The sequence below is a fragment of the Bubalus kerabau genome, chromosome 6 (assembly GCF_029407905.1).
Source record: "Bubalus kerabau isolate K-KA32 ecotype Philippines breed swamp buffalo chromosome 6, PCC_UOA_SB_1v2, whole genome shotgun sequence".
Taxonomy (NCBI): Eukaryota; Metazoa; Chordata; class Mammalia; order Artiodactyla; family Bovidae; genus Bubalus; species Bubalus kerabau.
Genome location: NC_073629.1, coordinates 37,322,341 through 37,348,810, shown reverse-complemented (window position 1 = coordinate 37,348,810; position 26,470 = coordinate 37,322,341). Strand labels below are relative to the sequence as shown.

Here is a 26,470-nt window from a genome sequence, read left to right as displayed (position 1 = left end):
CAATTTCTCTCACCAAATCACTACACAGGACAGCAAAAGGGTGAGACGGGGCAAGGAGAAGCCAGAAACTCTGAGATCTGCAGGGGGAGCTGAGCATCAAAAAACAGGAGATGCTGAAGCTGTGATGACCAGCATCATTTTCTTAAGACAACACTCAAGGATTTGTCACGATAGCTGGGCTTTCATGGGTATTAAGTGTCTACAAACAGCACCTTCAATTTAACTTTGGATTAAAGTTCTTAAAATTTAGGAAGTAGAGCTTGGATAGCTATGCAATTACAGAAATCCTGGATATTCATTAGAAAAACCACAGGATGGAAAAAAAAAAAAAAATGGCCAGGCCATGAAGGTTTCAGAGGTCCCTGCTGGCCTAGGGAACAGACATCTGCAATGTCCAACATCTCAGTGAAAATGATGTGCTTTCAAAAGGCAGAGGGTCTACGAGAAGGGTGAGGGTGGGGCAGTGGAGGCAAAGGCTCTCCCCATTCCCACTGCAATTTTGGGTAGGGCTTTCAATTCAACCTGAGGACATCCGTCAACTTGGAGAATAATTCGGCCCTCAAAAGCGCCTCGAATCTGCTATGGCTTTGCAGCGCTGCAGCAAGAACGTTTAATATATAATAGATAAAACTTTTATCCAAAAAAATAAAATAAAGATTCTTGCACCCCACCCCAACACCGATTCCTAAAGTTAACCCATTATTTGTGCTGTTAATACTTGACTAATACTTAATTGGAAACCTAGATCCAAAGGACTGAAACTCAATCTTCACCCCAAAACAAAAACAAACTGAGTAATTTGAGGTTTACGGCATATAGTTCAGGTCAACACACATACGAGGAGAAAGGGGAAGAGCAAAGCAGGTGGCAGAATACATTCAGTCTGGGAAGATGTTTACACAAAGAGTGTAGTGGAACATCAGGAAGAGCTCCATATGGACTCACTGTGTGCGTCTGGAGGCACCAGATCCTTCTGTGGCACATCCAAGAACGGGGAGCTCAGGGAGGAGGCCACTCCTGTCATTCCAGTTTTAGAAGTTCCACGTCAAAGATGAGAGTGGCATTTGGTGGGATGATGCCTGGGTGCCCAGTGGCACCATAGGCATAGTCTGGGGAGATAGTCAGCTTGGTTCTCTGACCCACGCTCATCTGGGCAACCCATTCTTCCCAGCCTCGGATCACCTCCTGCTTGCCCAGCACAAACTTAAAGGGCTTGTTTCTGTCCCGGGAGGAATCGAATTTCTTTCCATCTTCAAGCATCCCCGTGTAGTGCACCACGCAGGTCTGGCCAGGCTTTGGGAAGGTGCGCCCGTCTCCGGGAGAGACGGTCTTCACCTGCACTCCCATGGCTGCGGTAGCGGCGGACGCTGGGTTGGCCGATGGGCTGCGCGACCGGCAGCGTGGACCGAGACCGGATCTCGCGGCGATTCCGCGGCTCTGCTGTACTATGTAAATTTTTGTTGGCTCTGTTAATTGTGGAGGTGTGGTGGCTGCTCAAGACTTTTTGTTTGGTGGGTTTCATACATCTCTTGAACTGAATAATAATTTTTGAGCTCTGTGATCTCATTTAATTCCCACAACAGGTCTATATAGTAGGTATCTCTAACTCCATTATTTTTTTTTTAGGTTGAAGTATAATTGATTTACAATATTATGTTATTTTCAAGTATACAGCAAAGTGATTCAGTTATACATACATATATATATATATATGGATGTATGTATCTACTCCTTCAGATTCTTTTCCATCATAGGTTATTATAAATATTGAATATAGTTCACTGTGCTATATAGTAAATCCTTGTTTATTTTATATACAATCATGTTTTTCTGCAGCTCCATTTTATAAATGAGGAAACTTAAGTTCAAAAGTTAAGTAACTTACTCAAGAGTCACATAGATAATAAGTCAGGGGTTGAACCCATGCCTACCAGGCTCCAAGAACTAGGTTATCCTGTCTTTTGAAATAAGTGCAAAAGAAAGAGGTTTATCATTCTGGAAAGAAAAACAATGATGTCCCGCTTGAATCAATCTTGGTCTTGAGAGGAAGTTGGTCTGTAAAACAGAGACCTTGGTGCATATCTGTCTTATGGGGAAAACTAAGAGCCCCACTGGGATCACAGATAAAGAACTCCTGTAATACTTTCCTGTAAAATCCAGGATGCCAAAACCAAGTTGCTGCTAAGTCACTTCAGTCGTGTTTGACTCTGTGCAACCCCATAGATGGCAGCCCACCAAGCTCCCTGATCCCTGGGATTCTCCAGGCAAGAACACTGGAGTGGGTTACCATTTCCTCCTCCAATGCATGAAAGTGAAAAGTGAAAGTGAAGTCACTTAGTTGTGTCCAACTCTTAGCGACCCCATGGACTGCAGCCTACCAGGCTCCTCCATCCATGGGATTTTCCAGGCAAGAGTACTATTGTGGGCTGCCATTGCCTTCTCCGGAGTAGCCCTAATGCATATGCAGAATGGAAAGGAATTTAGCAGTGTGGGCAAGATCACCTTTCTCCCACCTTGAGATTCACAGTATGAGCCTGGTTCAGCTCCAGCTGCAGTATTCACTTTTCTGTATTTGTTTCTTCACCAGAAAAATGGGTGTTGAAATAGTGTCTACCTCCCAGGGTGGTTGTGAGGATTAAATGAAATAACGCAACTAGGTTACCTGGCACCTACGCATCAAATAAAGCGAGCAATGAAGCGACAACATCACAACTCCAGCTGAAATTAACAAAAGTATCTTGGATCCTACAATATAGATTCTGTTTTCTTTTAATTAAAATTCCTCCTGATATGCTTGATCAAGAGTCTTTATAAGGGAATAACAAAAGACATTTTAGTAAGATCTTTGTCTCAGTATTTTCTATGAGGGCTAAAGGCATGGAAACCCAATGAAGATCAACTAAGTCCTTCATATGATATGGGTAATGATGGCAAAAGGAACAGGTTATTCTTAGCAATTTTTATTACCACTTATTGGTTTCAATTGCACAATTGTTTGAAGAACAATGTACTCTAAACACTGTAACCCTCAAAGGACTGAGGATATTGGAATAAATGTTTCCTGAGTGAATAGCATTGTTTTTTGCCAACCCAGGAAAATCATAGCAAAATCCAAGCTAATTAATATAAAAAATAAATGAATATCTCTATATAGGTCATGAAGAGGATGATAAAAATGACACCTATTTTCTATCTCACTAACAAAGACACTTAAAAAAAAAAAAAGACAACGGCTGGCTTCTAGGTGTGTTTAACTAATTGGAAAAACACTGAATTTTGAGCAGATTCCTCTGCTGAAGGCTACATTTTGCCACCTAGGAATACAGATGCTATCATGAATTCAAGCAATGCATTCTGCACCATCTCAATACCTTGCAGAAAAGACACAGAACATGGTGGTGATGTGGTCGGTCTTTTTGACAGATGGACTCCAAGTTAGCCATCTCATTCCCAAAGGGTTAAACCACAGTGACATGTTAAAGGGGGGAAAAGCACTTAGGAAATAATCAATTTTCACTGCTGCATGCCACTTCTAAAAGGTTGCTACTGTAATAAAATTAGGATGCCACTTTATTATTGCAGTGAAAGTAATTTTATTTACTTTTTCAGTCAACACATACACACAGGGCGGTGAGAGCAATCAGCTGCTGCACTTGTTAGCTCACTGATTAAATATGTTGTCACCTAACTCTGAACTAATTAAAGGAAATTGAAGCTGTTTGTGCATTAGCCAACATGGTATTAACTTTGTTAACTGAAGCTTTTAAGTTTACTTTTTTTCTCTGCCATTTTTTAAAAAATTACTTTTCTTTTTGACTAGCAATTTTACCCAAAACCTGTTAGAGCTATCTTTGAATCTTTGGGATATATTATTTTTAATAGCTATTATATTTATATTAATTATAATATCCTTTGCCATTTGATTGTGGAAGAAACTCCAAATAAAGAGCATTAGAGAACTATAGAAAACATAAATATAAAATTAATTAATATCTTTTAACTATATTTTTTCTTACGTGTGAGCCTTACATGTGAGTGGACCTATAAATAATAGAAGCAAATGTATGGATGGATTAAGGAAAATCATTAAACAGCTGACCCTAAGGATAGGGTTTTTTCCCCCAAAATGCTAGCTCTGAAATATTTATCTGTTGCTTTGTTTATTCTTTATGTTAGTGAAAAAGCAACTTCGGGTCTTCAGAGATACAAAGGAGAAAGTTTTCAAAGTGCTTCAAAGGAAGGAGAGAGAAAAAAAGAAACAGAAAAAGATCTAGAACAAAAGTTGAACTAGGTTGCTGTACCAAACCTGCTTTACTAAGGTTGGTTTCCCAAATGAGAAAATACCAGTAATGTACTGTGGCTCAGACAGTAAAAAAAATCTGCCTGCAATGCAAGAGGCCTGGGTGTGATCCCTGGGTCAGGAAGATCTCCTAGAGAAGGGAATGGCTACTCACTCCAGATTCTTGCCTGCAGAATCCCATGAACAGAGGAGCCTGGTGGGCTACAGTCCATACGGTCACAAAGAGTCAGACGTGACCGAGTGACTAAGGACACAGCACACACACTTTGTACTTCTATGACGCATTTCACTTTTTCAAAACACTTTCACCTACATTATTCTGTGGAATCTAGGAGCTTACTTTTATAAATAGAAAGGACACAGTGATCCTAGGGTGCTTGTAAAAGTACCATGCCAAAAAAGCTGTCGGATTTAATTAAAGGAAAAGTGTCCAGAAGAGAATCAAGCCAGTGCTAATCAAGCAACATGCAGGTTATCTGGAGAAGACAAAGCCTGTCCATTAAATGGTTGAGAATTCAACAGTTTAAGTAATATAATAGCAATTCCAAGCAGGACTAAATGCATGGGGATCAGCTGGAACCACTTTTAGCCAAGATTGATTGATTTAGTGGCTCACAACACCAGTCAGCTAAACAGATAAACAAAGGTTTTTCAACTTCCACTGCTTATATCAACTTTAAACTCATTGTCTCTATCTTACCAGATTTTGAGAATTATAAACCCTAGAGATGAACAACCAGGAACAAAACTGGGGGGAAAGGGGGCAATGCTTGTGGATTTTAAAACACAAAATAAGCTACCTACAGAGCATGAATTAGTAAGTGAAAAGTAAAATTAGTAGAGTATGAGCAACACATCTATAGTATTAAATTCATTTTTTTAAGAATTTCAAGTCTATGAATTAGAAAAAAAAATACCTTGGGTAAGTTGCTAGGCAGTTTTTCTCTAAGATCTCTTGCAGCATTAACAGATGATTCTGTGAAGATACCTTGAAAATATGGTTTATCAGCATGTCCATCTATAGTAGCATGCAGTTGTTTGTTAGTCATTAATGGAAAAGAGAATGACCAGTTTATAAAAAAAAGAAAGAAACATCTCAGGGTCTATCAAGTCTATTTTCTAAACTCTGATTGGAGCTAGACTCTCAGAATTTTCCATGAGTTTCTAGACACAATCCCGATACATTCTGGTGGCTGGCCCTTGTGTGCTGCCAACTTAATCCATCAACTGCTTTAAGTGAAAGCCCTGGAGAGCTGAGGCAGCCAAAGGTATTGGACTCTTCCAGCATAGCTGAAGAGACGTCCCCTCAATAGCTATGGAGACATGGCCCAGGACTGCTTTTTCACTAAAAGGATGTAATTGCTAATGTGGTTATTGACTTGATGGATCTGTCCCAGCTTAGCTTATTTCATTAGAGCTGTTTCCTCAGCCATTTTAGGATGAAATTTCCTAGGTATCTTAGTACAAAGAAAACACCTCTCTTCCTTTACTCTTTTTTCTCAACATATTATAATTGATTTGTGTTTTTTTAACAGCTCACAATGTACTAAGCACTATATAACACATGGTTATGATCCCTCAGCAGTTTATATAAATATGCCCTATGGATGTATAGGAAAGAAGCCTCCATATTTGAGATCCCTAAGATGGCTATGAAAAGCTTTGCTGCTTTCATGAGTCAGTTATTTGGGGCCATTTGTGGCTCATTGATCCTCGTAAACAGTTGCTTGATCATTTCCTTGTTCATCAAAATTTGGGCAACGCAGCCAAAGAAATAGTGGCAGCCAAAAGCCTTGGATTTTCCTCTTTCAGGATATGAGTTTTGAAGTCATTTCTTAGCTGCAAAGTAGAAACCAAACCTTTACTTTTTATCTATTGGCCAGAGAAAGATCTTAGTGATAACAGTTATCAGAACAGCTCATAAATGCAAGCCTAAAGTAGGTTCGCTGCAATAGCCTAAGAAGGTTGGTTTCTGCAGAGATGGCAGATTGCTTTGATCCAAATATGAGGAACAAAACTATTCATTATAACTCTAAAGATAGTATTTCTTGGAAGGGGCAAAGAAACTGAAATAAAACCAAAGACTTGTACAAACTCAGTGATCTTTTGAAATCCAAGTTTTCAGGATTGAATGGTGGAATCCACTTGTTTTGAAGTGTTGTGAAGTGGCTTATGAGTGAAAGAGTTAATGCCGTGCTTCTCACCCCAGCCCCTGCCACTCTGTAATTAAAGTGGTGTCAGCCTTCCTTCCACTATAAACCTGTGGTATGATTTTCAGAGGTTTATGACTCAACTATAAAAATTCACTCTAGGCTGAAAACTGGCACAAGGCAATGAAACTTGAGAACATAGTTTTTGTAGAGAAAATCATTTCAGCTCTTTTAAGGTTACGGAAACTTTTTTTTTTTTTTTTCATTTTCATGCTCACATAATGAGAATAAATCTGCTTAATATATACAAATTTTCTATGAGTTTATTGAATTTCAATAATCTATGATGGTTAGAGCTCTATAATACTTATTTTTATTCCTCTTCCTACCCCTGAAAAGAAATATTTGATCAAGCAAGTTTTGGGACTTTGCAGAATGTGGGCTGGAAGAAAACGCAAGAGGGTATCAGATCAAATTCCTTTTCTCCATGCAGTTTCCCTGATGATGTTTCTTTTCTTCCTCTAACTTTCTTCTGCACATTACTGATAGCTTAAGACTCATTCCTGTCTTGAATTTCTCAATTATTTTATAAAATCTGTACTTCAGGGAGATTAAAGGAAATTATACTATTTTGGGGTTTCCCTGGTGGCTCAGATGGTAAAGAATCTGTCTGCAATGCACAAGACCCAGGTTTGATCCCTGGGACAGGAAGATCCCCTGGCGAAGGGAATAGCTACCCACTCCAATATGCTTGCCTGGAGAACTCCATGGACAGAGGAGATTGGCAGGCTATAGTCCGTGAGGTCACAAAGAGTCGGAAACCACCGAGCAACTAACACTTTCACTTTCATACTATTTTTATCAACTGCCTCTAGAAGAATCTGTGTTAAGGAGGGTAATGTGATTGGTGCCTCTAAGGCCACTGATCAAAACAGTTGGTTGGCTGTTATGGATGATAAAGAACATCTCCCTTTGGGAGGCAAGAATCTATCCTGAAGCAATGGAAGCAGAAGGATGATGGGTTTTTCAGATGTAGGAGTTACAAACCTATTCTTGTAGCAGCTTGTTTAGATAAAACCCTTCTCAAGTCACACATTATTAGATGGCATTTGCTTCATAGAAACTGTCATTTTGAGAATATCTTAAAAGGTATCAAGATCTATTTTTTTTTTCTTTTTTTTTTTTAATTTTATTTTTTTTTAATTTTATTTTATTTTTAAACTTAACATAACTGTATTAGATTTGCCAAATATCAAAATGAATCCGCCACAGGTACACATGTGTTCCCCATCCTGAACCCTCCTCCCTCCTCCCTCCCCATTCCATCCCTCTGGGTCGTCCCAGTGCACCAGCCCCAAGCATCCAGTATCGTGCATCTATTTATGAATTCAAAAATTTATCCCTTGAAACAGCAAATATCGTTAACAAAAAAAAAAAGATGAACTCATTGTTTAAGCATGTTTCTTTCTTATTCTTGTTAAAACTGTAAAGACAATAAAAAGTAGGTATACACTATACACTGTATATTATGGTTTTGTAACTTACTTTTCTATTTAATAATAGATACAAACATCTCCTCATTCCATTAAAAAAAAAAAGCTATAAACAAAGAAATCCAGTCCTAAATCTGTTCTCTGATGAACCATACATCTTTCGATATTAACACTATTTTAATCCCAGTGATTTAAAATAATTTGGGAAATAAAGAATATACTATGGAAATCCTTCAAAGAAAGAAAAAAATCATTTTAGTTACTTTAAAGGTGAATGTACTAGAAAAAATGAAATAAAGTTACCTATATCAGCACCTATTTTATATCAGGCAGTTTGCTAGGCATTTTACATTTATATATTATGTTTAAGGAAGCCAAAAAAACTCCAGTTGAAGCTGACACTTTTTCTCTCAAAGAGCTTAAAAGAGCCTAAATTGAAGGGAGAGGGTGAGGATGAATGAAAGCACCAGATCAGAGTAAAATTCCACATTTCCTTTAAAGAATACCCTTTCTTACATTCTATGAGTACACATATGAACCCAGGCCACAGGCAGAAAGCGTTGACTGTCCTCAGAAAGCACACAGGAGAAATTAACCCCTATACCAAGTCAATCAAGCCAGAGGCTTGCAGTGATTTATACTCTCCCTGTAAGTTAGAAGAGCAATGAGAGAAACTGTTCTTACATTCTGGCTCCCTTTGTAAAAGCTGAATATCTCTAAATGGCAGAGTTCCATCCTGACTCATAATTTTTTTAAAAGTTTAGCTTCCTCTCCCAAGACAAGAATGGAATATTCCAGGTGATGAGAAGAATAACTAGAGGAAACCAAAGGGGTTTTGGCTTGTGTGCAGCAGGCAAGAAAAATGTTTCCAATGACCCAATTTAAAGGACTGTAACCTTGTAGGACATAAAGAAGACACAGCAGCCTGTAGGTTCTGTGATCAGAGGTGAAACAATTCAGTTTGACATCGCTCTGACTTTGCGGCCAAGACCACCAACAGAGCACGCTTGGCAAGCTGCACTTAGGATCCTTGCTCAAAGGACAGACTGGACTGCAAACCAGAGCATGCAAGAATTGCTGATTGGCTGCTATGATTTTCAGCTACATCAGCACACACAGGAAGGAACACTGTCAACTTGGCCCTCACTAAATGCTATGGGCAGGGACAGAAAATGAATGTGGCTTTAAAATCTAGGGGAAAAATTCCTTCCCAATGAAGAGACTTTGAATAGCAAAAATATTTTCCTCCCAGGATGGAGTTGGGCCTTTGTTTTTGTTTGTTGTAGTGTTTTTTTTCAATGTATTCATAATAATTTGCCAAATGAGAATACAGACTTTATACATTCCCTTTAATATTATTTCTCAAATACAAAAAGGTATTTGATCAAAGGCTATATTCTGCACACTTTTACTTTCATTTCAAGCTGAAAGTTTGAACAAAACAGAAATGAGGTATAGGAACAGCCTCCTTACATTCTGAATTCTCTTCATCATCTCTGAGTTTACATAATGTTTTTTCAAGTAAATGATCTGTGAGATAATAGGCACTAATAGATCAAAAATACTTGTATATCTATAAGGTCTTTTTTATTCATGAATCAATTTAAATTCTGGATCATAATTTATATTTCAGTGTTCAAACCATAATTAACACAGTTGCAAATTTGTAGAGGAGCTCTGAATAGATCTTGTTTTGTTTTGCTTTTTTATGGATACCAGCTAGAAGAAATTATCGTTCAATTATTTATGCCTGAAACTATTCAGTTCACATTACTGAAAACACTACCCAAACCCCTAAACTATTAACCCCACTTCCCTGAGTCTAAATCCTCCTCCACATTTATGCTCACAATGGTTTACAAGCCGGTGAGAAAACATGATGTTATGAGCAGGATACTTGCCTTGGCCCTCCGTGATACTGTCCACTGTCTATACTGAACAGTGAACTTGCATGCTTCCTCTTCCGCATCTTGATCACAGACCCCCCACCACCTGGATCCTTGATACTGGGCTTCTCACTTTAGGCCAGGTTTCATTCCTTGGTTTCTCTTTCTAATCCTTATCAAAATGTATTTTTTACAAGTTGTCCCCCTGAAAATGAGCAGATTAAGTAAATTCTCACCTAACTAAGACTCGCCCTTCAGGTGTCCCACTAAATTCCACCTAAAACCCTCCCTTGAGCTTCAGATTGGATAACCCCTTCCTAGGATACACTTCTAAGAACCTTGTCCTTTGCAGGGTTCATGGCAAGTATCATCATAAAACTCTTCACATAATTGCTTAATGTCTATCTTTCCCACTCTTCTGTAAGTGCCTGAGAAATATAATTTGTACCCACAGCTCCTGGCACAGTGCCTGGCATATAGTAGACCCTTAGACAATACTCACTGCTGTAAATTCAATCGTCACCAGTGATTTAATGTTATTATTCCTCAAGTGTCTTTTAAAGGGAGAGAAAGGAAGCCTATTTATTGGGCTTCTTCATGCACCAATACTATGATAGGCTCAAAAGCACTACCTCATTGGTCTTTTCAGTAACTCTGTGAGGAATTCCTTTCATATAAATTCCTTATTCAAGGTTCCATAGCAAGCTCTAGACTCCTAAGTATTTTTACTGCATCTTTCTTTTGTTCCCAAAGAAAATAATCCCTATGATAAAGTGTACAACATTCCTTTCTGGCCCTTCATTCACATTACAGAGGTGATCTTTTATGTTATTTATGAGCTTTTAACTGGTCTCAATGCTTGCCCTCCTGCTCCCTAAGATCCTTTGTCTACAGAGTAATCTTTTTACAGTATAAATAAGACACGCTACTTTCCTGCATTAAACCTTCCAGATTTTTCAATGCACATAGAATAAAGTCCAAATTCCTTGCAATGGGTGGTGAGGCCCTCTGTGATCTGGCCTCTGCCTGCTTTTCAGGCCTTGTCTGTTACCACAATGCCCTTTGATCACTGTGCCTCAGCCATGCTAGTTCTCTTAATTTTCCTAGAGGATACCAAGCTCATTCCTATCTTAGGACTTCTGTGCTCTCCTCTCCTTCTGAAATTCTACTGTCCTGGCATTCTCATGGCTGCATCCTTCTTGCCAATCAGGTCCCATAAGATACTGCAGTATCTCCCAGAATTAAGTAAGTGGTCTTTTGTGTGTGTGTGTGTGCAGAATTTAGAGTATATGAAATAGGTTGAAAATAGCTATTTAAAATAATTATTAATTATTTAAGTATCATTATGTATTATATGTTATAGCAGACAATTTATTGTTATTTATTATAACTATATAAGTATAATAATTTTATGTAAAACATATATATAATGTTTTACTTATTTAAATAGTTTAGTCATTTAAAGTGTGATCAGAATTACAAAAAGATAAAGCACAGAGTAGTGTGGAGTCTGAGAACAGAGAGGTCCATATTCTGGTCTGGATAGAGAAGAGGTCAAGAAAAGCGTTCCAATCAAGTGATGCTCAAGCTGAGAGCTGAAATGTAAGTAGGAGTTAGCCAGGCCTAAGGAGTGGAAACTGGGGTGGGATGGCAAAGGAAGAATGTAAGAATAGTCCAGGCATCTATAAGCACATGTCTGATCTATGCTTCAGCCCAGACATCCCCTCACTCTCTGTAGCATTGCCTGTTTTCTTCATAGAATTCACAGCAGTCTGAAAATACATTATTTTCCTTGCTTATGGTCTGTCCCTCTAAACCATTAAAAGAAAATTTCCATGGGAGCAGGAACTTTATCAATCTTGCTTACTACTAACTAGACTTGAATACTTAGAACAGTGGCCATCACTTAGGTGGTGATTGATGAGTGACTTTTACATGAATATGTGAAGGTCTTGAAGCAGTAAAGGTTAAAATAAAAAAATTAAAAAAGCAAGACACTAAAAGAAAAGCACTAAGTCTGTGACATAAGAGAGAAAGAGATAATGGCACCAGGTAATCTGGGGCTGAGGGGCAGATGGGAAAGAAGAGAGTGGAACTGATAAGCATGTTAAGGAAGAGGGACTTTATCCAAAAGTAATGAAGAGATATATGTTTTAAGCAGCTTGTTATATGATCAGATATGTGATTGTAAAACAGCATTGTAGCTAAAACATAGAGAAGGGATTGAACAGAAGCAAAACTGGAAGAAAAGCAGCCAGTATTGGAAAATTTTACAGTTGTCCACATGAGAAATGACAGTCTCCTAGACCAGGGTGGAGGCCACGGCAATACAGAAGAACAATTGGATTTAAAAAGTATTTGAGCAATAGAACTGAATTGATGTAATAGATAATTGGATGTAGCAAGTAAAGTGAGAGAAGTGTTTGTTCCCAGTCTTGAACTATAGATGAATGATGAGCCATTGCCTAAACAGAAAAATCACCGGAGGAAGAGCAAACTTCATGCACAGGGTGAAAGCCCAGTGACTGTCTGCAGTGGCTGGGACCCTAAGACTTCCTAGTCAGTGAGTCTAGCAGGAGGCGGGCAAAAGGTTCAGGGCTCAGGTTGGCAGGTCTGATTAAAGATAAACACATTTAGGTTTATCTGTCCACATTTAGGAGGATCTGCATCACTGCCGGGTAACTGGTTGCTTTTGTTGTCACTGGGTATTGAAAAGGCTCTGGAACCAAGAACCTGAATTAGAATTCTGAGTCCCCTCTGCTTTTGTTCAGAGGTCTCCATCAAGTTACTTCTGTAAGCCTCAGGTTTTTTCATTTGAAAAATAAAATGAATGAAAAGACCCAACTCACAAGATCGTTTTGAAGGTCAAATGAGACAAAAGAAGTAATATGCATAAAATAGCCTTGCACAGAGTGAGCTCTTAATAATTCTTAGACATTATAGCCTTTTTTGGTACTAAAAGGCTACCAAATTCATGGACATTTGTTATAGAGATAACGCCTCCAGTGTTCTTGCCTGGAGAATCCCAGGGACGGGGGAGCCTGGTGGGCTGCTGTCTATGGGGTCACACAGAGTCGGACACAACTAAAGTGACTTAGCATAGCATAGCATAGCATAGAGATAACGCAAAGCCAACAGACTCCCACAGGTTAAATATTTTCAGTCTTCATCCACATATAGATCACACTGTTCAAATCATCAACAATTACAAGTTGTTGCCTTTAACTAACACCATTTTGACATATAGTATTTCATATTTTTTCTGTTTTCAGATTATACTTTTGTCGTCTTTGATAAGTAGTTGTGCTGTGTGCTGGGCTTAGTCGCTCAGTCATGTTCAACTCTTTGAGACCCCATGGACTGTAGCCCGCCAGGCTCCTCGGTCCATGAGGATTCTCCAGGCAAAAATACTGGAGTGGGCTACCATGCCCTCCTCCAGGGGATCTTCCCAACCCAGAGATTGAACGCAGGTCTCCCACATTGCAGGCGGATTCTTTACCATCTGAGCCACCAGGGAAGCCCAGGAATATTGGAGCAGGTAACCTATCCCTTCTCTAAGGGATCTTCCTGACCCAGGAATCAAACAGGGTCTCCTGCATTGTAGGTGGATTCTTTACCAGCTGAGCTACCAAGGAAGCTCAATAAGTGGTTACTGGAATACAAATATGCATTAATTAAGTAAGGAAGTGTTGATATATACTTCCAAAGCTACATATTCTAAATTTATGCCATAATTATCTTTCCAACTAACCAATGAAAAAGCATTTAAAATGTAATATATTATGCTTCCCAGAGGTACATGCTGAAATTTTCCAGTGAATAAGGTGTTCCCTTTTTACCTATAATAGTGAATATATTATCTAAAAACTTAAATAACATTATCAGCTATCATTATCTTATTCCTCTTCTTCATCAAAAGACCCGTAGAATAGAACTGAAACTAAGTGTAAGTAGAGATAAGTATGTGTGTGTGTGTGTCTATGTGTATATACACACACATATAATCTCATATATATATATCTATATACATATGTACAGAGTAAATAAAAATGGAATGTAAATTATAAAAACAGAATTTTTTTTTAATTTAAACTTTTTATTTTTATTGGAATATAGCCAATAAGCAATGTTGTGATACTTTCAAGCACACAGCAAAGAGCCCCAACCATGCATATAGATGTATCTCGGTTCTCCCCTAAACTCCCCTCCCATCCAGGCAGCCACATGACTTTAAGCAGAGATTCTTGTGCTATATAGTAGGTCCTTGTTGGTTATCCATTTTAAATATCCCAAACTCCCTAACTATCCCTTCCCTCTACCACTGCCCCCTGGTAACCATACGTTCATTTTTCCAAGTCTGTGAGTCTAAAAACAGAATGGTTTTTAAAAGATAATGAATCTTGGCCCTGGAAGGGACAGTAAAAATCACAGTTCAGAAGCCTAATATTGCAGATTCAGTATCTGAAGTCCAAAGAGTTGGAATGAATTGCTTGAGATCAGGCAATATTGTATGGCAGAATCATGATAAAATGCTGATCGCCTAATGCCTAGCCCAGTTTTTCTCAATTATACCATGATTAACAGATTTACTATTGCATTTTGTTTTAAACTGATTCTGATGGAATCATGAATATGTTTCCTGTGTTCAACAGCCTGTCTCTCTACTATAGCAGCTAAGCAGACTCAAACCACACTTAAACTGATTATCTCCATCTCCTTTATTTAACCATATATTATAGTGTTAAAAATAAATAACCCAAGATAGACAATTAAAAGATTCATACAGCGAGTCATTGTCTACAAAAGATTTGAAAATAAGGCTGACATCTGTTAAAAAGAAGGATTAATTAGGTATTACTTTAAATGATGAATTCTGGCTCCATTTCCCATGAGAACAGTTGGTAAATGTACTGTTCTAATTAGGGATTTGGATCAAAATATCATTTTATCCTAATCATGAAGCCTATTAAGATTTTTATTAATACTATCAGTTTTACTAACTATGTGTATCACACATGTTTATATGACAAGCACAAATACTTTTCCTCTGGTGAAAAAAAAAATCCTACAAATGGTATAACATTTATAATTAGGGGTTATTGACCTAGGGCTACACTGCAGCATTATAATTCCTCTTTATCATAGCACACTTTCATCATAAAATGTATTGAAAATACTATGCCATTAAAATCTGTTCAGTACAGTTCAGTTCAGTCGCTCAGTCGTGTCCGACTCTTTGCGACCCCATGAATCGTAGCACGCCAGGCCTCCCTGTCCATCACTAACTCCCGGAGTTCACTCAAACTCACGTCCATCGAGTCGGTGATGCTACCCAGCCATCTCATCTTCTGTCGTCCCCTTCTCCTCCTGCCCCCAATCCCTCCCTGTTAAGATCCTATAAAATGAGTGACAGAAAAAGCAAGGCTATGCCGAGAGGTATGGCAGACAGGCTTTAAGTCATGGGCTTGTATTCTGTATGGAGGACCAGTTCCTCCAAAACCATTTTCACAAGAAAGCTCATGTCATGTGCCACACCTCTCATGGACTGTCTTCTTTCTACCACCTTAATCCAGTCATGTGATTTGCCTAAACTCCTACAGCGCAGCATCAGGAAGGCAGTATAAATAAGGGGAAAAACACAGAAATCAGCATATGGAATCATGGGCTTAAATCCTGCCTTTACTACTCACTAGCTCTGTGTTTACATTGGTTACTTAAGCCCTTATATGCTTCCTGTCTTTATTTTGTCACATATTATATAAGGATAAATTATAATACACTCATTTCTCAAGGGTTGTTGTGAGAATTATATGAGCTAATTTATGGGTTTGACATCCAATGCTACTAAAAGAATTACTTATTTCATACTTATCAAATACCTCTCCTAGAATTTGTGAATAGTTGTTACACATTTTCGGAAAATACAGTAAGCCATCAACAGGTAGGGAGGAAGAATGGAGGAAGTTAAAATAAAAACATATGTATATGTGGAGATAAAAACTAAGCTGCTTCAAGATATGTACTACATGCTTACTTTTTAATGAATGTTTGATTATTTTATGAAAAAAATTATCTAAATCTTAGAGCAACCACAGAAAATTCTCTTTTTAAAATTTTCATGATAATGAAAGTGAAAGTCAGTCAGTCATGTCTGACTCTTTGTGATCCATGGACTATACAGTCCGTGAAATTCTCCAGGCCAAAATAGTGGAGTGGGCAGCCTTTCCCTTCTCCAGGGGATCTTCCCAACCCAGGGATTGAACCCAGGTCTCTCGCATTGCAGAAGGATTCTGTCTGAGCCACCAGAGAAGCAGAGGATGTTAAAATACCAAATCACCCCAGTAAATGATAGACACTTGAAAATGCTAGTTACTTGGGGGGCTTGCTCTCTTGTCAACAGCATCCTCACTGCCACCACTGCCTGTTGTCACCTCAAAGGACAAGAAAGTACTAGTAGTTGAGACAGAAGTCACAGTCAGGGCTTAGAGGGGGAGTGGTAATTGCTGGATAAACTTACTTAGATGGAAAGGAGGCAGTCTTGTAGGAGGAACATGTGTGTGTTTGTGTATAGGAGGGTAATTAGATAGTTCATCTTTTTTTTAAAATCTATTGAACATACATCTTAAGAGAGAGCAGACTGTAAACAGAGAAACAGTTTTCAAAAATGTTTAAAAATTAGCTCCTTTACATATGTGCTCAGTCTAACTTATGACCATATTTCAACTGAAATTTTTAAATTTCCTAAAGCAAATTTTGAATATCTTTTATCCAGTAGGCCAGGCAAACATCTATGAAATCAAAGAAGTTGACAAACATCGATGACTAAGAAGTTTCTGGGAGCAGCAAACCTTACGTGGCCTGTCCTTTTAGAAAGGTGTTATAAGCAAAGGCAGCTGCCCCAAAGCTATTATCTCCTTATCCTCTGAGCCTGCAGTTACTGGTTTTTTTTTTAATTTGTCTATTTTTAATTGAAGGATAATTTCTTCACAATATTGTGTTGGTTTCTGCCATACATCAACATGAATCACCCATAGGTATACATCTATCCCCTCTTCTGAACCTTTTTCCCAACTCCCACCCCCCACCCCTTCCCATCCCTCTAAGTTGTTACAGAGCCCTGGGTTGAGTTCCCTCAGCCATACATCAAATTCCCATAGGCTATCTATTTTACATATGGTAGTGTATATGTTTGGAGAAGGAAATGGCAACCCACTCCAGTACTGTTGCATGTAAAATCCCATGGACGGAAGAGCCTGGTAGGCTGCAGTCCATGGGGTCGTGAAGTTTCGGACACGATTGAAGCGACTTAGCAGCAGCAGCAGTGTATATGTTTCCCTGCTACTTTCTCCATTAGTTCCACCCTCTTCTTTCTCCTCGCCTCTTGCCCATGTCCATAGTCTAGAAAGATGGTACTGATGAGCCTATCTGCAGGACAGCAATGGAGACCCTGAGGTTGTTTTTAACAGCCACCATGCCCTCTGTCTCAGTAGTGAGCTAAATCTTTGCATTAGGACCAATTCAGATTAAAATTTTTAAAAGATATAAACAAGGCCCATTTTTAGAATTCAAAATGAAAATAACTCATAGAAATCTATAAAGACATTTATTCTTACAATTTACAATTACTAACTTTACTGATATCTTTTTTGGGTGTTAGTTCTAAAAGGTCTTGGAGGTCTTCATAGAACCGTTCAACTTCAGCTTCTTCAGCATTACTGGTTGGAGCATAGACTTGGATTACCATGATATTGAATGGTTTGCCTTGGAAATGAACAGAGATCATTCTGTCGTTTTTGAGATTGCATCCAAGTACTGCATTTCGGACTCTTTTGTTGATCATGATGGCTACTCCATTTCTTCTAAGGGATTCCTGCCCACAGTAGTAGATATAATGGTCATCTGAGTTAAATTCACCCATTCCAGTCCATTTTAGTTTGCTGATTCCTAGAATGTTGACATTCACTCTTGCTATCTCCTGTTTGACCACTTCCAATTTGCCTTGATTCATGGACCTGATATTCCAGGTTCCTATGCAATATTGCTCTTTACAGCATCAGATCTTGCTTCTATCACCAGTCACACCCACAAATGGGTGTTGTTTTTCCTTTGGTTCCATCCCTTCATTCTTTCTGGAGTTATTTCTCCACTGATCTCCAGTAGCATATTGGGCACTTACCGACCTGGGGAGTTCCTCTTTCAGTATCCTATCATTTTGCCCTTTCATACTGTTCATGGGGTTCTCAAGGCAAGAATACTGAAGTGGTTCACCATTCCCTTCTCCAGTGGACCCCATTCTGTCAGACCTCTCCACCATGACCCACCCATCTTAGGTGGCCCCACACGGCATGGCTTAGTTTCATTGAGTTAGACAAGGTTGTGGTCTGTGTGATCAGATTGGCTAGTTTTCTGTGATTATGGTTTCAGTGTGTCTGCCCTCTGATGCCCTCTTGCAACACCTACCATCTTACTTGGGTTTCTCTTACCTTGGACATGGGGTATCTCTTCACAGCTGCTCCCACAAAGAGCAGCCGCTGCTCCTTAACTTGGACGAGGTCACCCCTCCTGACCCTGAATGTGAAGTAGCTCCTCTCGGACCTCCTGCACCCACACAGCCACTGCTCCTTGGACGTGGGGTAGCTCCTCTCCACCGCTCCTGCACTGTGGCAGCCTGGCGCTCTTGGTCGCCACCCTTGACCTTGGGCATGGGGTAGCTCCTCTAGGCCACACTTCTGTGCTGTCCTGGAATATGAAGTCAAGTGGGCCTTAGGAAGCATCACTATGAACAAAGCTAGTGGAGGTGATGGAATTCGAGTTGAGGTATTACAAATCCTGAACGATGATGCTGTGAAAGTGCTGCACTCAATATGCCAGCAAATTTGGAAAACTCAGCAGTGGCCACAGGACTGGAAAAGTTCAGTTTTCATTCCAATCCCAAAGAAAGGCAATGCCAAAGAATGCTCAAACTACCGCACAATTGCACTCATCTCACACGCTAGTAAAGTAATGCTCAAAATTCTGCAAGCCAGGCTTCAGCAATACGTGAACCATGAATGTTCAAGCTGGTTTTAGAAAAGGCAGAGGAACCAGAGATCAAATTGCCAACATCCACTGGATCATTGAAAAAGCAAGAGAGTTCCAGAGAAAACATCTATTTCTGCTTTATTGACTATGCCAATGCCTTTGACTGTGTGGATCACAATAAACTGTGGAAAATTCTGAAAGAGATGGGAATACCAGACCACCTGATCTGCCTCTTGAGAAACCTATATGCAGGTCAGGAAGCAACGGTTAGAACTGGACATGGAACAACAGACTGGTTCCAAATAGGAAAAGGAGTACGTCAAGGCTGTATATTGTCACCCTGCTTATTTAACTTATATTCAGAGTACATCATGAGAAACGCTGGACTGGAAGAAGCACAAGCTGGAATCAAGATTGCCGGGAGAAATCTCAATAACCTCAGATATGCAGATGACACCACCCTTATGACAGAAAGTGAAGAGGAACTAAAAAGCCTCTTGATGAAAGTGAAAGAGGAGAGTGAAAAAGTTGGCTTAAATCTCAACATTCAGAAAACTAAAACTAAAGATCATGGCATCTGGCCCCATCACTTCATGGAAATAGATGGGGAAACAGTGGAAACAGTGTCAAACTTTATTTTTTGACAGAAAACAGCAAAATTCTGTAAAGCAATTATCCTTTAATAAAAAATTAATAAATTAAAAAGTGCTAGCTTTGATACCATTAATAAGATCATATTATCAAATTTACCAGCATCTCTATCCCTGGATGGAATACACTGTTAAATAACTTTGGGATCAATGTGAAAACATTTAAAATGATTCTATATCAAGACAAACTTTGCTATTCTAGTTTCCTAGTCCATCTACTAATTAATATAGGATAAGGTGGTATGGGAAGAATATCCCTAATTTTGAGGCAAGGAAGATGATAAAAATTAAGAGTAGCTTAGAGGTATAAAAACACTGTCTTCCAAAAACTCATTTTCTCATTTTTTTTTTTTTTTGGTATTTTATTTATTTTTTTTTTAATTTTATTTTATTTTTAGACTTTACATAACTGTATTAGTTTTGCCAAATATCAAAATGAATCCGCCACAGGTATACATGTGTTCCCCATCCTGAACCCTCCTCCCTCCTCCCTCCCCATTCCATCCCTCTGGGTCGTCCCAGTGCACCAGCCCCAAGCATCCAGTATCGTGCATCGAACCTGGACTGGCAACTCGTTTCATACATGATATTTTACATGTTTCAATGCCATTCTCCCAAATCTTCCCACCCTCTCCCTCTCCCACAGAGTCCATAAGACTGTTCTATACATCAGTGACTCTTTTGCTGTCTCGTACACAGGGTTATTGTTACCATCTTTCTAAATTCCATATATATGCGTTAGTATACTGTATTGGTGTTTTTCTTTCTGGCTTACTTCACTCTGTATAATAGGCTCCAGTTTCATCCACCTCATTAGAACTGATTCAAATGTATTCTTTTTAATGGCTGAATAATACTCCATTGTGTATATGTACCACAGCTTTCTTATCCATTCATCTGCTGATGGACATCTAGGTTGCTTCCATGTCCTGGCTATTATAAACAGTGCTGCGATGAACATTGGGGTACTCGTGTCTCTTTCCCTTCTGGTTTCCTCAGTGTGTATGCCCAGCAGTGGGATTGCTGGATCATAAGGCAGGTCAATTTTTAATCCATATTATTTATTTTATTAGCTATTTTCCAAGTTTAAACATACAGGTGACAAAAGCCCATTCATATGGCAATGCAGGCAGGTTCTGTGATATTAGCAAACATAGACTCATATGGAGCCATTTGTCAAAGAATTACTGCTTTACTTTTATTATTAATAAGAACAATAATGGTAACAGATAACATTTACTGAGTACTTGAAATGGTCCAAGCACTATTTCAGACTTTAAAAACTACTACTCTATTTTATTCTCAAACCACTCTTTAAAAATAGATATTATTTCTGCCATTTTGTTGACAGAGAATCCGTATATCATAAAAACAGGCTTCCAGATTGCTCAGCAGGTAGTTTGTGGGTCTGGGATTTGAACTCAGGTTTATCTAGTTAAAATCCATTTTCTTTAGATGCTGGCAATATTGAACACCCTTTGTCCTTTTTGATACTTTACCTCAGTTTCTTTATCTTCAAAGTTGTGTTTATTGTTCCTCTTCTAGGTATCTAATAGGCTCCTAAGAATCTTTCAAAACCTTTACTAAGAATGAGTATGAAAGACAACAACAAAAAGGTAATAATGTGAGAAAGATGTGGTAATTAACACATTTGTGATAAACACTTCACAATATATTATACATATCAAGCATCATTGTACTCCTTAATCTTATACAATATTATATGTAAATTATATCAATAAAATTGATGGAAGGAAGAGTGGGTAAGAGACATGAGCATGAAGTAAGAGCACGAAATCATATTTTTTCACTTACCAGCTGTTGACCTTAGGTGCTTTATCTTACTTCAATAAGCCTCAATTTCCTTGTCTATAAAATTAGAATAAAAATTATAAGCTAATTCATGGGATTCTCATGAGAAATAAATAAAGCATTTCATGGACTAAATATGCTCCGCAGCTCACAGATATCTAGAAGGTAATAGTTCTTATTACATTTTTTAAAGTTTTATTGGATATTACTTTAGAATTTATTAGCTGGGTAACTGAAAAGGTTACTTAACTTCCCTAGGCTCCATTTCCTCTTACCTAAAATGAGGATTAAAATACTTTCAACTATAATCATTTTGTACAAACAATCCTTGTTGAAACTGGGATAATTCTGAAAATTTTTTAAAAAGTCATTTAAATAATTTTAGATAATTTAGCTAATATAATCTTGAAATAGTCACTAAAATTTGTTCTGTTTATATTGGTAGATCTAAAAAATAATTCCATACAAAAATATTTATAAAAGTAAAATTTATAAAAAGAATAAATAATTTATATTGTAAAAGAAACTGAAGCACTTATAAATGTTACCTGAGTATTAAAAATAACAAGCACAGTAATTATTCCTTCTATATATACATATAATTTAAGCAGTTTTTAGCTATCTTTATCTCATAACATATCACTATTATTTCTAAAACATGTATTTTAAATATTGATTTAGTTTTAATTTTTGATAATATTGTCCAGAATTACCCATAAAATTACATACTGTAGTCAGTAAATTTGATATTTTTTATATCACCAATTGACTTTTATATGTAGAACATAATATGTGAGAAAATATTCTGGCTATGAGAATGAGGAATATGATATGTTCAGAGCAAATTCTGCTAAATGTAAGATCAGCTCAGATCAGTTCAGTCACTCAGTTGTGTCCGACTCTTTGCAACCCCATGAATCGCAGCACGCCAGACCTCCCTGACCATCACCAACTCCCGAAGTTCACCCAAACTCATGTCCATCGAGTCGGTGATGCCATCCAGCCATCTCATCCTCTGTCATCCCCTTCCCCTCCTGCCCCCAATCCCTCCCAGCATCAGAGTCTTTTCCAATGAGTCAACTCTTCGCATGAGGTGGCCAAAGTACTGGAGTTTCAGCTTTAGCATCAGTCCTTCCAAAGAACACTCAGGACTGATCTCCTTTAGAATGGACTGGTTGGATCTCCTTGCAGTCCAAGGGACTCTCAAGAGTCTTCTCCAACACCACAGTTCAAAAGCATCAATTCTTCGGCACTCAGCATTCTTCACAGTCCAACTCTCACATCCATACATGACCACTGGAAAAACCATAGCCTTGACTAGACGGACCTTTGTTGGCAAAGTAATGTCTCTGCTTTTCAATATGCAGTCTAGGTTGGTCATAACTTTCCTTCCAAGGAGTAAGTGTCTTTTAATTTCATGGCTGCAACACCATCTGTAGTGATTTTGGAGCCCAAAAAATAAAGTCTGACACCATTTCCCCATCTATTTCCCATGAAGTGATGGGACCAGATGCCATGATCTTACTTTTCTGAATGTTGAGCTTTAAGCTAAATTTTCACTCTCCTCTTTCACTTTCATCTAGATGCTTTTTAGTTCCTCTTCATTTTCTGCCATAAGGGTGGTGTCATCTGCATATCTGAGGTTATTGAGATTTCTCCCGGCAATCTTGATTCCAGCTTGTGCTTCTTCCAGCCCAGTGTTTCTCATGACATACTCTGCATATAAGTTAAATAAGCAGGGTGACAATATACAGCCTTGATGTACTCCTTTTCCTATTTGGAACCAGTCTGTTGTTCCATGTCCAGTTCTAACTGGTGCTTCCTGACCTGCATATAGGTTTCTCAAGAGGCAGGTCAGGTGGTCTGGAATTCACATCTCCTGAAGAATTTTCCACAGTTTATTGTGATCCACACAGTCAAAGGCTTTGGCATAGTTAATAAAGCAGAAATAGATGTTTCTCTGGAACTCTCTTGCTTTTTCCATGATCCAGTGGATGTTGGCAATTTGATCTCTGGTTCCTCTGCCTTTTCTAAAACCAGCTTGAACATCTGGAAGTTTACGGTTCACATATTGCTGAAGCCTGGCTTGGAAAATTTTGAGCATTACTTTATAGTGTGTGAGGTGAGTGCAACTGTACGGTAGTTTGAGAATTCTTTGGCATTGCCTATCTTTGGGATTGGAATGAAAACGGACCTTTTCCAGTCCTGTGGCCACTGCTGAGTTTTCCAAATTTGCTGACATATTGAGTGCAGCACTTTCACAGCATCATCTTTTAGGATATGAAATAGCTCAACTCGAATTCCATCACCTCCACTAGCTTTGTTCATAGTGATGCTTCCTAAGGCCCACTTGACTTCACATTCCAGCATGTCTGGTTCTAGGTGAGTGATCACACCATCATGATTATCTTGCTCATGAAGATCTTTTTTGTACAGTTCTGTGTATTCCTGCCACCTCTTCTTATTCTGCTTCTGTTAGGTCCATACCATTTCTGTCCTTTATTGAGCCCATCTTTGCATGAAATGTTCCCTTGGTATCTCTAATTTTCTTGAAGAGATCTCTAGTCTTTCCCATTCTGTTGTTTTCCTCTATTTCTTTGCATTGATCGCTGAGGAAGGCTTTCTTATCTCTTTTTGCTATTCTTTGGAACTCTGCATCCAAATGCTTATATCTTTCCTTTTCTCCTTTGCTTTTCACTTCTCTTCTTTTCACAGCTATTTGTAAGGCCTCCCCAGACAGCCATTTTGCTTTTTTGCATTTCTTTTCCATGGGGATGGTCCTGATCCTTGTCTCCTGTACAATGTCACGAAGCTACATCCATAGTTCATCAGGCACTCTATCTATCAGATCTAGTCCCTTAAATCTATGTCTCACTTCCACTGTATAATCATAAGGAATTTGATTTAGGTCATACCTGAATGGTCTAGTGGTTTTCCCTACTTTCTTCAATATAAGTCTGTATTTGGCAATGAGGAGTTCATGATCTGAGCCACAGTCAGCTCCCAGTCTTGTTTTTTGCTGACTGTATACAGCTTCTCCATCTTCTCCATATTCTGCAAAGAATATAATCAATCTGATTTTGGTGTTGATCATCTGGTGATGTCCATGTGTAGAGTCTTCTCTTGTGTTGTTGGAAGAGGGTGTTTGCTATGACCAGTGCATTCTCTTAGCAAAACTCTATTAGCCTTTTGTCTGCATCATTCCATATTCCAAGGCCAAATTTGCCTGTTACTCCAGGTGTTTCTTGACTTCCTACTTTTGCACTCCAGTCCCCTATAATGAAAAGGACATCTTTTTGCAGTGTTAGTTCTAAAAGGTCTTGGAGGTCTTCATAGAACCATTCAACTTCAGCTTCTTTAGCATTACTGATTGGGGCATAGGCTTGGATTACTGTGATATTGAATGGTTTGCCTTGGAAATGAACAGAGATCATTCTGTCATTTTTGAGATTGCATCCAAATACTGCATTTCGGACTCTTGTTGACCATGATGGCTACTCCATTTCTTCTAAGGGATTCCTGCCCACAGTAGTAGATATAATGGTCATCTGAGTTAAATTCACCCATTCCAGTCCATTTTAGCTCACTGATTCCTAGAATGTCAATATTCACTCTTGCCATCTCCTGTTTGACCACTTCCAATTTGCCTTGATTCGTGGACCTAACATTCCAGGTTCCTATGCAATATTGCTCTTTATAGCATCAGACCTTGCTTCTATCACCAGTCACATGCACAACTGGGTGTTTTTTTTGCTTTGGCTCCATCCCTTCATTCTTTCTGGAGTTATTTCTCCACTGATCTCCAGTAGCATATTGGGCACCTACTGACCTGGGGAGTTCCTCTTTCAGTGTCCTATCATTTTGCCTTTTCATACTGTTCATGGGGTTCTCAAGGCAAGAAAACCTTGGCAAACCTGAGTGGTTTGCCATTCCCTTCTCCAGTGGACCACATTCTGTCAGACCTCTCCACCATGACCCGCCCGTCTTGGGTGGCCCTACATGGCATGGCTTAGTTTCATTGAGTTAGACAAGGCTGTGGTCCATGTGATTAGACTGATAAGTTTTCTGTGATTGTGGTTTGTGTGTCTGCCTTCTGATGCCTCTCACAACACCTACCATCTGACTTGGGTTTCTCTTACCTTGGATGCGGGGTATCTCTTCACGGCTGCTCCAGCAAAGTCCAGCCAATGCTCCTCACCTTGGACAAGGGGTATCTCCTCATAGCCACTCCTCCTGACCTTGAACGTGGAGTAGCTCCTCTCGGCCCTCCTTTGCCCACGCAGCCACCACTCCTTAGACGTGGGGTTGCTAATCTGAATTATATTTTTCCTATTAAATGTGGAAGTATTTCAGCTCAAATACTTTCACAGAAGCTATCTTCTGCCTCCCCTAAAAGTAACAATGTTCAACAAATTTTTTATAATTACAATGTCATTAAGTTGACTAGTTAGTTCTGTTATTATTTTGAATGGGTCATTAAATTTGCATTCTTAATCCTCTCAATTTCATTTTTTTATGGATATAAGATTTATTTATACAAGTAAAATCAAAAGTTTGATTAAACAATTCATACCAGCAGGTAAGATTTTCCAAAACACAATTATGCATATTTATATTTGCATTCTCATTACATTCTCATCATTTAATTGTTCAATTGTTTCTTTCATATGGATAAATTTCAGTGTCTACCTGATTGCATGTTTTGTCTTTAATAGTTAATGTGAAAGTCGCTCAGTTGTGTCCGACTCTTTGCAACCCCATGGACTATACAATCCATGGAATTCTCCAGGCCAGAATACTGGAGTTGGTAGCCTTTCCCTTCTCCAGGAGATCTTCCCAACCCAGGGATTGAACCCAGGTGTTCCTCATTGCAGGTGGATTCTTTACCAGTTGATCCACCAGGGAAGCCCAAGCATATTGGAGTGGGTAGCCTATCCCTTCTCCAGAGGATCTTCTCAACCCAGGAATCAAACTGGGGTCTCCCGCATTGCAGGCGGATTCTTTGCCAACTAAGCTATCAGTTAAAGCCCTATTAATATTTAAAATTTCCTCCAAATCTTCAAAAGTTTGTTCCACTCTTAACACTGTGATTAAATATTTCCATTTTTTTTAATAAAATGAAATAGAGAATCTGACTACAAAAAAGGGTCAGTAGAAT

At 38.7% G+C, this 26,470-nt stretch overlaps 1 protein-coding gene across 3 annotated transcripts in view; it reads right to left on the bottom strand.

The window, feature by feature from the left end:
• LOC129655040 (peptidyl-prolyl cis-trans isomerase FKBP1A-like) overlaps positions 1-26,470 on the bottom strand; it is a 196,906-nt gene that overhangs the window by 90,865 nt on the left and 79,571 nt on the right. The window contains exons 3-5 of one of the 3 annotated variants that reach the window (XM_055584936.1): positions 21,316-21,369; positions 18,313-18,568; positions 692-1,445 (exon numbers count right to left, since the gene is read on the bottom strand). In XM_055584936.1, coding sequence (XP_055440911.1) covers positions 1,021-1,347 — 327 coding nt within the window. In that variant the 5' untranslated portion in view covers positions 1,348-1,445; positions 18,313-18,568; positions 21,316-21,369 and the 3' untranslated portion in view covers positions 692-1,020. Of the gene's footprint in view, positions 1-691; positions 1,446-17,439; positions 17,591-18,312; positions 18,569-21,315; positions 21,370-26,470 lie in introns of those variants that run through there. The other 2 variants (XR_008715719.1, XR_008715720.1) reach the window with 2 other exon arrangements.